General features: G+C 41.6%; 2 protein-coding genes across 2 annotated transcripts; both read left to right on the forward strand.

Annotated features, from left to right (window-relative positions):
* The first annotated feature begins 4764 nt into the window (after nucleotides 1-4764).
* Nucleotides 4765-6309, forward strand: ccndx (cyclin Dx). The gene is made up of 4 exons (XM_085455472.1): nucleotides 4765-5032; nucleotides 5147-5362; nucleotides 5537-5857; nucleotides 6078-6309. Exons 1-4 carry the CDS (start codon nucleotides 4766-4768, stop codon nucleotides 6225-6227), a joined length of 954 nt encoding a protein of 317 aa, XP_085311598.1. The 5' UTR covers nucleotide 4765; the 3' UTR covers nucleotides 6228-6309.
* Nucleotides 6310-6886: 577 nt separating this feature from the next.
* On the forward strand, nucleotides 6887-12221 carry nucb1 (nucleobindin 1). The gene is made up of 13 exons (XM_085454938.1): nucleotides 6887-6976; nucleotides 8157-8280; nucleotides 8379-8486; nucleotides 8625-8757; nucleotides 9065-9168; nucleotides 9384-9569; nucleotides 9665-9755; nucleotides 9868-9926; nucleotides 10152-10244; nucleotides 10331-10420; nucleotides 11314-11484; nucleotides 11576-11693; nucleotides 11782-12221. Exons 2-13 carry the CDS (start codon nucleotides 8161-8163, stop codon nucleotides 11865-11867), a joined length of 1359 nt encoding a protein of 452 aa, XP_085311064.1. The 5' UTR covers nucleotides 6887-6976; nucleotides 8157-8160; the 3' UTR covers nucleotides 11868-12221.
* The last annotated feature ends 381 nt before the right edge of the window (nucleotides 12222-12602 follow it).

Here is a 12602-nt window from a genome sequence, read left to right on the forward strand (position 1 = left end):
CAGGGTATTTAAACTCTACTTTATCCATTTGTAAAAACTTAAGCAGAAGAAGTTCAAGATAACTGAACTTGATCCCCCTGTGGATAAGAATCAGGTGAGGAAGGAACAGACGATAACATCCTCCCCAAGACTTGAAAAGGATTCATTTATCAAATGGTGGAGGTGAGCGTCAGTGTGCAGGTCTGAGTTTACCTGCAGATCCACAGCAACAATAATACACGAGCCGACCGTGGGTCAGGGGGTTGGAAGCTCATCTTGTAAACCTTAAGGTTGCCGGTTCGATCCCCAGCTCTGTCTTGCTCGTTGTGTCCTTGGGCAAGACACTTCGCCTACTGGTGATAGCAATATGTCAGTCTGCCCCAGGGCAGCTGTGGCTACAACTGTAGCTGCCTCCACCAGTGTGTGAATGTGAGAGTGAATGAATAGTGGAATTGTAAAGCGCTTTGAGGGTCTCGAAAAGCACTATATAAATGCAATCCATTATTAATACACATATCAGTGAGGAGTAACTTCACACCGGTCCTTGTCCTATAAAGTTACTTCTCATGCATAAACTCACCATAACAGGCGAGGTGTGTGGGTGTTCCTCGCCTCTCGCCCTGTGGTAGCTGGGATAGGCTTCAGTGTATATCAGTGTAAATATGTAAATATCTGTATATTTACATATTTAAAATATCTCCAGTTATATATCTTAAACTATCCAGATGCAAATGTTTTAGATGTAGTTTAAAAACTGAAAAAATGGGAAATAGTTGTTTGAATTTTACATGTAAATACATAAAGATAGAAATTGAAATGAAAAGCTGCAGGATGCAGGAATCTATAAGAAAGATTCCAGCTCAATCAATGAGCTGTTTTAACTCCTTCCTTTATTCTGATTGGTTGTCCCTTGCAAACAGCAGTTTTGAACAGCAGATGCATCTCAGGTCCAGCAGCCAACGCTGTGTACCTGAGATGACTACTTTAGGGATATCAGCTCTCACTGACATCATATAGAGCCAGAAGTAGAAAAGAAATACCTAAACTGAGTGTTTAGAGCACTCTGAGCTTTTTCCTCACAGGGATTAGCTGCACACCCTGTCATTTCATTATTTGAAACTTTGGCCATATTTAATACGACCATCAAACATCGTAACTGTTTATAACAGAGGTAATAGCTCCCCTTTAGTGTAACACCCAAATGCTGTCAAAAACTCAACTGATAGTCTCAAAATTGTGATAAATACATTGATTTAGTGAAGATGTTTCGCTACTCTGCGTCTGTGTAAAAATGATTCCAACGACTCGTTTACATTTGTCCGATAAATCTGAGGTCAAAGACTGACAGACTGTTACAGTAAACTGCACTTGTTTATGTCTTAACTTGTGAACTGGTTAAACTTTGCCCTCCCTAACCTCTCCTCCCCCACTGGCCAGCAGGTGTCTGTGTGAGGTGAATAGCTCAAGGGGAAAATAGGGCCTCTGTTCTCCACTGTCCTGGGAAATGAGCTGGAAAATGAGGGGCGGGCAGCCACACCCCCTTCTCAGGACCTGCTGCACTCCTCCTGTGGCTGGTGGCTGTCTTCGAGCCCCTCGATCCATTTTGTTTGAATACAGCTGCGGTGTATGAATTTAGCAGGGTGCTTAAACAGCCCGACGATCTGTCACTCTCGCCCTCTCGCCCTCCCACCGTCCCACCCCATCCTGACCTCACTTGACTGGCAGAGCCAAACTTACTCAGTCCTTCATTCAAACTCAATCTGCTTTCAGCCCTTTTCAAAGCCTGTTTATAGGCGAAGGCCTTGTCGACCGCTTTAAACCTAATATTCTCTCACTAATGCTACAATCGACTAAGAATTGCAGGATTATGTCTCTTCGTGTTGTCATTATGCAGAGTGTCTAAGAATAACCATCTCAGTTAGACAATGTGGCTGCTGATCTACTCCCTGTGCCTCAGATTCTCATCTATGATTTGTTTATTATGAATTCAGTTACTCAGGAAAATTGAATGAATCTGGTCTAGGCTTGGAACACTGGACACAGGATGCACTGGCATTGTTTTGTACAGGTTTAAACTTTAACCTTGCATGAATATTTTAAAGGGAAAACATTGTGCTCTTGTGTTAATTAGTTGTAAACTTTGGGTAAGTTCATGTACAAGCCCTGAAATACCCTAAAAGAACTCAGAATTGCAGTATAGATTCAATGCCTGCGTGTACATTCAAACATGTGTTATAATATGCTTTTAACCACTGATTCTGATTTGGAGGGGGGGGTGTATTAATTTTGGGTTTCAGTCTTTTTAATTACTATTGTGTGGATGCCATATATTAGACACAAGACTTGGGAAAATTACATCATGTATCACATTAAAAACACAGAACTTTTGAAAGCCTTCTTGTAATCATCCAAAGTCTCAATGAATACATCCACGTCAGAGTGTAGTTTCTATTTTTATTTTAGTTAATTAAAATGTTTTTAAACATCCAGTGTTAATTTTTTTTAGTTTAGCTTCAGTAACAACCATCATATGAAGAAGGAAAATGTTATGCATTTTCACAGAAAGTGGGACTGTTTAATCAGGTCTGCATTCTTGGGGATTTTAGCTTTAGCTTGTTATGATATGGGTTTCAGGTTTTGGAATATTTTATGAGATTATGTTAAGTGGTTGTGATTATTTTTTATTTTCATGACTTTCATCAAAGTAGCTCGTGCTTACGTTTACAATAGCGAAATTTAATCAAGTGCTTTATCGGAACATTGCTCATAGTATAAGTACAGATTTCAGGTGCATGTTCTCCCATTGTGTATTTCCATCTTTTAAATCTTTCTTATGTTTGTTCAGTTTACCATTTTAGGACTATTGTTTTGTCATATTCTGTCTTACTGAGTTTTTTATTTATAGTCCTTTGGTTGCTGTAATACAGAACCTGCCCAACTTTGGAGATAAATGAAGTGTTCTTTTTTTTCCCTCCATAAAAATACTGTTTTGGGTTACATATGAAACTGAATCACTTCTTTGTCACAGCAGGTATGAATTATTGATGCTCAGCTGAAATCAAGTCGTGGTGATCCACAGCATGGTGTTCGTATCTCTGTCCATTTAACTCCCATTTGAAACCTTAGCTGCCATTGACGCCTTAAATGTGTGAAGAGCCACCTGTAATGAGTGTGTCAAATACAATCTGTATTCTCCACTGGGGAGTGCGACCCCATTGTGACCATCAGTGGGCTCCCCGGGGAGTGCGTGAAAAGTGTGTCTACCCCATGAATGTGTGAAGTGTGTGTGTGCGAAGAGCCAGCAGCAGGCAGAAGGCCAGGAGCTGTTGTCTGACACTGATTTGTAAAGGGAGACAATACGGCTCATTGACCTGCCCGGCTCCACTGTCTGTTGCACATACCTCGCCCGGCCCTCCCCGCTGGCCTCGCCGCTCTTTATACAAGAGCAGCAGATTGCCACAGGGAGGGGAGACCGAAGGGGACGCAGGTTGCTTTGACAATGACAATCTGTGACGACAGAGAAGCTCAGAGCCAAAAGTTTGACGAACACATTTATAACTACTTTTGAAATCCCTTCCTCTCCCCTGATAAATGGTGAGAAACGCAAGATGTGTGCAGTATTCAAGGTATTTTAATGTTTCCATCTAAAGAGTGCAAAAGCTTCCAAAAAAGAAATCTGTTTGCAACCCCACTGTCAAATATTATTTTTCTTTATTGATTAATTTGTAATTGTTTCAAAAATTGATTCATTTTTTTGTTTAGTATGTTTGCACGCAGCTGTTATATTGTTTCCTTACAAAAGAATATAGAATCTATCTAGAATTACCAAATATCTTTGTTAAAAAACATTTGTAAAAACAAAGAACCTTTAGGGTATTCTCGCTTGAATGAAATGTGAGATTTTACTCTCATTTTATCTATCTTTAATTTTTAATCACTTAATCACAGTTCTCCAAATGCATCCTGGGACATAAGCAACATTTTAGGATTGCAAACCTGCAAACCACCGACTCAAATCATTATACGACACAAAAATCCCTGAAACTGCACAGACAGAAATAATGGGACTGTTTGGGAAACTAAAAAAATATCAGAACTTCAGGATCTTTCTCTGACAGCAGGACAAGACTGAACATCAGCGTTTAACATCTCTCCTCCCGTGCTCACGTTGTAAACAAACACCCTCATCCTTTTGTCATCCATGCCCATTGTCACAGTCTGGAGGTGCTTCGCTCTCTCTCTCTCTGTCTCTCTCTGTCTCTCTCTGTCTCTCTCTCACCCCTCGTTGCCTTTTCTTTTCGTCCTTCTCTTTTTTCACTCTCGGTGACAAGCTGTTGCTCTGTCCCTGCGGGCCACACCCTCTCTTGTCTGTTCCTCTTTTCCCCTCCCCTGCCTCCCTCTCTCCCCTTGCTCTCCTTCTTTCTCCCTCTCCCCACCTGTTGAGGCAATTGTTGCACAGATCGCATTGTTTGTTAACTTATTATTTTATGTCGCTCATGAGGGTCTCTGCCCCTTCCTATGGCATTTCCCACCCCTCTGGACCACTCCCCCTCTCTTCCCGACTGCTGGGTATAAAACTTTGAGCTTCTGGTGAGGGGGGATATTCAGCAGGGCCACCTCAGGAAGACTGATTTCAGCAAAAACCAAGAAGGCTCTACAGTGATTTACCAACTTCCATTTACCTGCAAACTATTCAGCTTCCTCGTGTGGCAGAAGGACGTTGGTTTTTCTTTTAATTCCCTCCTGGACATAAACAAGTTCATATTTTAGCCAGCAGGCTGTGCAGATGGACAGAGACATGTCTGTGTCTCTGTGGTGTGAGGAAGTGGAGGATGACCAGACTCAAGATCAGAGCCAGAGGGAGGCACAAGCCCAGGGCCACAACAGTGGCTCGCCTCAGCTGCGAGCCGCCTGGGACCCAACAGTGTCGGGGCATCGAGTGATCCAGAGGCTGCTTCACGTGGAGGAGAGATACATGCCCTCCATGCTCTACATCACCCTCATCCACAGGGATCCGGAGCGCAGGGAGGAGCTTGCCAAATGGGCCCTGGAGGTATTCAGTTCTCTCATGCTCCAGTTTTTCGATTTGCCTCAAAGTGCTGGGTGAGTTATGTCATCGGGACAGCTGTGATCCTGACATCTTTCATCCTTTTTCCCTCCTCTCCAGGTGTGCTGTGAGTGTGGTTGTGATGAGACAGTCTTCCCCCTGTCTGTCTCTCTGATGGACAGGTTCCTGTCTGCGTCTCTGTCTGTACCGGTCTCATTGTACTGCCTAGCTGCTGGCTGCATGCTTATAGCCTCGAAGCTCACAGAGTGTGACAGCGTGACCGCTGACACCCTGTGTGCGGCAGCTGAATACAGCTTCCTGCCATCGAACCTGTTGGTGAGTTTATCTCATACTCCGAATAACCTAATCCCATTTGGGAGTCTTTCCCAGCTGTGGCCCTCTAATACCTAACAGTGATTTGTCTCCACTGGATGCCAAAGTCTTTCAAATGTAGCCCATAAAGTTGGGCTTCAGCTAAAATTTTCCTGTTTTCATGCTCCCTTCCATTAGGAAATGGAGCGTGTTATTCTCGCCACCCTCCGATGGGACACAGCAGCAGTGACTCCGCAGGATTTTCTCCCACATTTTCTCGCCTGTGTAGAGGAGAGAGGAGACAGTGGTGAATCTGCAGAGGAGCAGCTTTCCACCCTGCGGCGGCACAGCGACACGCTGGCCGCCATGTGTGTCTGCGACTCCCGGTTTCTGGGAGCCCCGCCATCGCTTGTTGCTGCAGCATCACTGAACTGTGCCCTACGAGGTCTGGGCAACAAGGGCCTCACTCAGCTGGCCCTTATGAGTGAAGCATTGGCTGAACTGTGCCAGACCGACCTGGTGAGAATGCCTGTTTTGTTTGCAAGTAGACTCAATTATTAGATTAGATTTGATTTAAATGAGGTTTTCAGTTGGAATTTTAATTTTGCAAAGGGACAGAATCAACAAGAAGCATTTTCTTTTGTTTTGAAGGGCCTCCTTGTTTCAAAGCTTTGTCAAATGCAGTGAAATACACATATCTTACACAAAAGACTTCATTTTTCTCTTTCTTGCTTTCCAGGCTGTCCTGCAGTGCTACAGTGAGATGATTGAATATGCCCTCCACCAGCGTCTGAGAAGTGGGCTTCAGCAGGGCCCCACAGAAAAAGACGAGGAGGTGGAGAACGAAAGGCCTGGAACACCAACTGACATGAGAGAGATTGACTTGTGAACACTGAATGAAGTATTGCATTGAAAGTGTCAACCAATCAAAACCCTTTAAGCTCATCAGTCAAACTGATATAAATTCAATATGACCTCAGAATGCTCTGACATTTTTTCCTCATATAATTTAGCTATTTTTGTGTGTGGTTGTTAATTTATTTTTGTTAATTTATTTGTGGAAAGGCGTTTTTTCCACGTGCCATATTTAATACTTCTATCAATTTTATATTAGGCCTAGATTTTTTTAAAGAATCATATTTATACCTTTTATTTATTATTCATGCGCAATTGTTGATTCATTTTATGTTAATTTATTTCAATTTACCATAACTTTGTGTTTTTGTCCTGAGTTCAATACACAGAAAATCTATTTTTAAAGCTATTAAAAATGTTTGTACATATTTTGTGTCTATTTTTTTTACCTAATATCCGTTGATGCCTTCATGTGCAAAGCCACGCGCCTCCAAAAGCAATCTCTTATATTTGATGTTATCTCACTAAAGGGGGATTTTGTCTCATTAATTATGTGGCACATTTATCACGGTGAGCTTGCATTATGTTCACTATAATACAAAATTGTGATCACAATTCCAAAGCTCCTTACCCGTAAAAAAAAAAAGGATGTGTATGATATTTCCGACGTTACCTGAAGGGAGCACACAGGAGGAGATCCGCATTCCCATGACGTCAGTTTTATCCGACGCAAATACAGCTCGTGCTTGAAGCATTGGGTCAGATATCCAAAACAAACTTGCGGTAAGATACTGCCTATGTAAGGATGTTTTTCAGTGTTATGACAAGTTTTATGTGTCAGTTTAACGCCGACCAAGAGTGTACGAGAAATTAAGAGAAAACTGTGTCGTAGAAAGAAATGTGCTATGCGTTTCTTGCTTACATGTTCGGCGATGTGAAAACACGGAGCTCTAACATCATCTGTAAAATCAATTAATAACGAAAGAGGCCTGAAATAAGCCATAAGCGAATCATTAATTTAGGTTTGTGTTGGGTTTACAGTGACAGGGGTTCGCTGTTAACGAATAGATTATTTTTTGGGGGCTAAATCGTCATCACTCAGTATCCATTTTCCGCATCCGTAGTGTTCTTACTTAAGCTAGTTAGCTTCCTAGCAATAGCTAAACAATACCATTAATTAACAAATGCCTTATTAATAAATAATAATATAGATGGTATCATTACAAATGGCACATGAAATCTCATCTCAGAATGCCGGTATAGCTCCTATTTGTAACACTTCTTCCCTCTTGGATTACATCTATTGCGTTAATTCTTATCAAAATGTCATATTACTGTTTTTTATATATCCAAGGATACATCGAAATCTACGAAGAACTACAGTTTTAGACTTTGTATAGATCCTTGCAGTCGTCTGGTGAATTCGGCATTCATCGGTCATCAACTAATCACATTAAAACCTAAAAGTGACTAGCTCACTTTCCTGCTGTAACCACTGCGTATAATTTGTTGACTGAGATTAAGGTTGTATAGGAGTTAAATTATATAGTATTGGGGAAAAAAATAGAAAAAAGATGATAAACTATGTCCAGAGCACTACCTGAGGTTTGTTATTGGTGAAGATCATTCAGATTCTCACACTTCCTAAACTACAACTACAGATACCAGAAGACACACCACTCCTGGAAATCTACATAATGTATACACCAAGTATTATGAAGTAAATGTAATGTAATCAAAACAATAGGAAACATGACCTATTTGCACATGAGTATCCTTACAGGGTCTTTTGTTTGAAAATGTCATAATTGAGTTGTGTGTTGTGAGATTTTAGGGGAAGGAGGTTCTCTGTGAGTTAAATGCATCATACAGATTTTTTTAATGTACCAAGTTACATATAAATGTAGGTATGTAGGAGAACTGACACTGGAAGATATTTTTGTTATTGATATTCATATTAAAGGAGGATGAAGTGGATATCTGGCTGGCTCCTGCTGCTGTCCATCTCTGTCGAGGTCTGGTCAGTGCCTATAGATCGCAATGCAGCCCAGCAGGTCCCTAAAGAGGAAGTGCAGGAAGAGAACATGGTAATGGCTCATTATTCTGTCATTTGTTTTTTCTTCTACCTCGTGACCTGTTTTTATGACCAGAGACTTGTTGTGGTTAACATTTCCTTACAAAATAGGACACTGGCCTGTACTACGACCGGTACCTCAGAGAGGTGATTGAGGTTTTAGAGACAGACCCGCACTTCAGAGAGAAACTGCAGACAGCAAACACAGAGGACATTAAGGTTGGTTTCCACCTCTGCCTCTGTTTCACGTTCTTCCTTCTCAGTCGGTAGGCTTCCCTGTGTACTGTTTACATTCTAGCAGCTGGCATTGTGTCCAAACTGTTTAAACTCACCTGGATTTCTCATGTTTGCCATCAGAACGGGCGTCTCAGTAAAGAGCTGGACCTGGTCAGTCATCATGTCAGAACTCGCTTGGATGAGCTGAAGCGTCAGGAGGTTTCTCGTCTCAGGATGCTGCTAAAGGCCAAACTGGACAGCACCAACACACAGAGTGAGTGGGATTCCTTTGATCCACATCACTGAAAAGTTTGCAGTTAACTGTATACTAAAGTTCTTATTAGATTTAATAATCTTTTTTAAAAAATGAAAAAGATTTTTAACACCTTCACAGAAATTTGTGAACCATTGACTTTTCTTATCTTAACTGATTATGGAAATTTTGTATGTCAGTCCATTTTTATCAGTCTGTTATTTACAAAAAAAAATCTCCGTACAAATCTGTGTATTTATTCAGTAATATATATAGAACCAAATGGTAGTCCAGTATGTGATTGGTTATTCACATATGATCCATACAGGTCTTCAGATGGACCATGCCTCCCTTCTGAAGCAGTTTGAACATCTGGATCCGCACAATCAAAACACCTTTGAGGCCAAAGATCTCGAGCTTCTAATCTCAACGGTAAGTTGCTGCAGCGATAAATGAAGAAGAATTTTAGGAGTTTTTAAAGAAATTTTTGTCCATTTGTTTCACAGAGTGTGACAGATCTCGAGAATCATAACAACACTGATCAGACTGTCTATTTTGTGCTATACCTCACTTATTTTTAAAAAAAATATTATTAACAGCAATAGTAGCAGCAATAATATCTTTTATCTCTCTGGCTTTTCATCTAGGCCACTAAGGACCTGGAGAACTACGACGCAGAGAGACACGAGGAGTTCAAGCGCTACGAGATGCTGAAGGAGCATGAGAGGCGGGAGTACCTGAAGAGCCTTGATCAGGAGAAGAGAGAAAAGGAGGAGAAGAGAATGCAGGAGCTGAAGGAGAAACACCGCCAGCATCCTAAAGTTAACGCTCCGGTGGGCGACTGATACATCCGTGTTCGTTTTTATCAGAAACCATTAGAAATGACTCAGGTTTTCAGTCTGTTTTAAAAAATATTTTTCCCACTCAGGGTAGCGTTGATCAGCTGCGGGAAGTTTGGGAGGAGACAGATGGACTGGATCCTCAGGAGTTCAATCCCAAGACCTTTTTTAAACTGCATGGTGGGTGACAGCAACTCGCTTTAAGCCATTCTCTTTTTTTCATGTTAATGGGTTATATGTTTTTTTAAAAACAAAGAAAGAAGGGTTCTCATTTATTCTCTGTTTCATTTAGATACAAATGAAGACGGTGTTTTGGATGAGCAGGAACTGGAGGCTCTCTTTACAAAGGAGGTGTACAATCCTGCTTACATCCACATCATGACTGCTTCAATTAAACTTTGATTTAGATTTAGTTTTATCCTGAGACTGCTTAAAATCCTGGTTTGATTTCTATTTCCTTCAAAATGCAGCTCTTCTCTGTGTTCCTAAGTTCCTGCAGGCTTTTTTACAAGCTGACAGCAGACATATGCACAGCATCAGAGTAGCGGCTAACATCTGTTTATTTCCCTCCTCCAGCTGGAGAAGGTCTACGACCCAAAGAATGAGGAAGATGATATGATGGAGATGGAGGAAGAAAGGCTGAGGATGAGGGAGCATGTCATGAAAAATGTAAATTGTTAATTATTTATCTCACCATTTCCCACCTTTACTGGGTTTTTCTTTAACTGACGCAGCCAACCTTCCTGTGTTAAAAGGTGGATGCAAACAAAGACCGGCTCGTCAGCCTGGAGGAATTCCTCAAGTCCACAGAGAAGAAAGAGTTCAGTAATCCCAAAGAGTGGGAGGTAAGGAGCTCAGAGGTGGCCTGAAGGTTGGGGAAGTGGGTGGATGCTTTGCACTGGGTGTGTGGTTCAAGTTCCCAGGATGAGCCTGGAAAGCGTGGGTGCTGAAGTTGAACAGTTAATGAGTCTCTCACAAGTTGACCCAATGAAAACTCTTTGATGTACTTTTTATTTTTTAATTCCTGTTTACCAATGGACATTTGGAAAATCAGACTGGGTGTGACAGTGGTGTTCTTTTCAATAATGAGATAATGCATGCATAATGCTTTAACTAATTTCATCGATTGGGGATCAGATAACTATAAGAGGGTGGAGTATCCACTGCAGGTTAGGGCAGAGTTTTTGGATGAATTGGAATTCTCAGAGTCTTTTTCACCAGTGTTTTCACAGTGCGGAGCAGGAGATTGAGATACAGATTGGTGCAGCATTTGTTGTGATGCAGACGCTGTATTAGTCCGATATGGTGAAGAGAAAGCTGAGCATGAAAGCAAAACTGTTGGATCTCCAGTCGATCTACATTCCTATCCTCACCTATGGCTCCAAGGTAGTGACTAAAAAATAAGCTAAAGGTTAAAAGCATTACAAGTAAGCTTATGCATAGGGTGGGAATCTTGGCCATTTGGGAGGCAACTCCTTCGTGGCTAAAGGAGCCTGTTGAGGTGCTTGAGGCATCTAAACAGGATGCCTCCTGTGAGGCTCATAAGTGAGGTGCTGGTGTTGGACATGTGCTACCAGTAGGAGGCTCTGCGGCAGACACAGAACATGATGGAGAAGTTATAGGCCCCAGCTGGTTTGGAAACATCTCGATGTCCCTCCCCGGGAAGAGGGAGGGACGTGTTTTCTTTTTTAAATGGATGGATGTGTGCGTTACCTGCATCCCGCTGTTGTCGCTGCAGACTCTGGAAAACAAGCCAGTGTATACAGAGGAAGAGCTCCAGCGATTTGAGGCTGAACTCAGGGACAAGGAGGAAGAGCTGAAGAGGAGGGCTGAGACTCTGCTTCAGGAGCAGGAGCTGCTGAGGGAGAGAGGCAAAGCCTTGGAGGCCCAGAGGAGAGAGTACCAGCAGGTAACAATCCTACCATGGCGGTCACTTTCTTACATCATCTGAAACTTAAAAAATAGTTAATTGTTTCTTTTTTTCTTTTTTTAAATGGCAGGCTGTATTAGAAATGTCTCAGCGACAGAAAGAACAGCAGGCAGTGGATGGGCAGCCTCCTGCGGGTCCTAATGGAGAACTACAGTTTCAGCCACAGACACAGAAACCTGAAGATAAAGGTAAACTGACTGTGACATATCCAGCATTGTTGTTACATTCTTTGGCTTGTGTTTTAATTCATTAATTTTTTTCATATTTCTCCCACAGAGGCAAAAGCTCCAGCTGAGCCTGAAGCTGAAGCCCAAAATAATCTGCCTGCAGAACCCCCACAGAATCTGCCTTTGCACACCTAATGTGCTCAGGCAGCTTACACACACACACACACACACACACACACACACACACACACACACCTAAACATACGCACATTTGGTTTGATTTACCCTGACACAGATATCCAGATGGGTTCTGCAAAATGCATTATGTGATCTGTGTGCATAGGTTCAGACAGACCGGCTTGTTTCTTGTGACATACTGAGTGTACTGAGTGTTAATGTCTGTGGTCTACATTAGATTAAAGATATCAAAGCACACGGTATTAGTACATGTATTCTCAGAAATCTTCAGTTTCAGTGAAGCTGTCAATCCTGCAGAATTGCATGTGTAAAATCACAAACGTTGCCGAATAAAATCTTAATTTAAAAGTATTTTGGGGAGCACTGTGTGGGTTTTTTTTGCAACACTAAATCGCACAGCTTCAGACATGATCGATTGTCATTATTTTTATGTGGGTGCTGAAGTTGAACAGTTAATGAGTCTCTCACGAGACGGAAGATTTTCAAAGTTTGTTATTTATATAACAAAATTTGCAACTATACATGCCAAGGTCAAGAATTTCCAGAGAGTAATGCAACACTTCGCTTTGTGGATAAGGAGGAAAACAACAGAAATATTCGCTTGTTTCTGAAATTCAGTTTTTCTCAGAAAGATCTGAACAAGATCTTTTTGTGTGAGCTATTTATTAATGTCAAATATGCAAGGACAGTTTAACGAAGAAACAGTCAGCAGGTATTTTACACTCTTGAACT

Source organism: Copadichromis virginalis, linkage group LG4 (assembly GCF_057382275.1).
Source record: "Copadichromis virginalis isolate Kocher_CV1m ecotype Utaka linkage group LG4, C_Virginalis_male_GT1.1, whole genome shotgun sequence".
Classification (NCBI taxonomy): domain Eukaryota; kingdom Metazoa; phylum Chordata; class Actinopteri; order Cichliformes; family Cichlidae; genus Copadichromis; species Copadichromis virginalis.

Bases quoted from the DNA above. Each gene is read 5' to 3' on its own strand.
- ccndx (XM_085455472.1), top strand. From the start codon at position 4,766: ATGGACAGAGACATGTCTGTGTCTCTGTGGTGTGAGGAAGTGGAGGAT. The intron at 5,033-5,146 runs GTATTCAGTTCT...CCTCCTCTCCAG, and splicing joins TTGCCAAATGGGCCCTGGAG to GTGTGCTGTGAGTGTGGTTG. The intron at 5,858-6,077 runs GTGAGAATGCCT...CTTGCTTTCCAG, and splicing joins AACTGTGCCAGACCGACCTG to GCTGTCCTGCAGTGCTACAG.
- nucb1 (XM_085454938.1), top strand. From the start codon at position 8,161: ATGAAGTGGATATCTGGCTGGCTCCTGCTGCTGTCCATCTCTGTCGAG. The intron at 8,281-8,378 runs GTAATGGCTCAT...CTTACAAAATAG, and splicing joins AAGTGCAGGAAGAGAACATG to GACACTGGCCTGTACTACGA. The intron at 9,169-9,383 runs GTAAGTTGCTGC...CTTTTCATCTAG, and splicing joins TCGAGCTTCTAATCTCAACG to GCCACTAAGGACCTGGAGAA.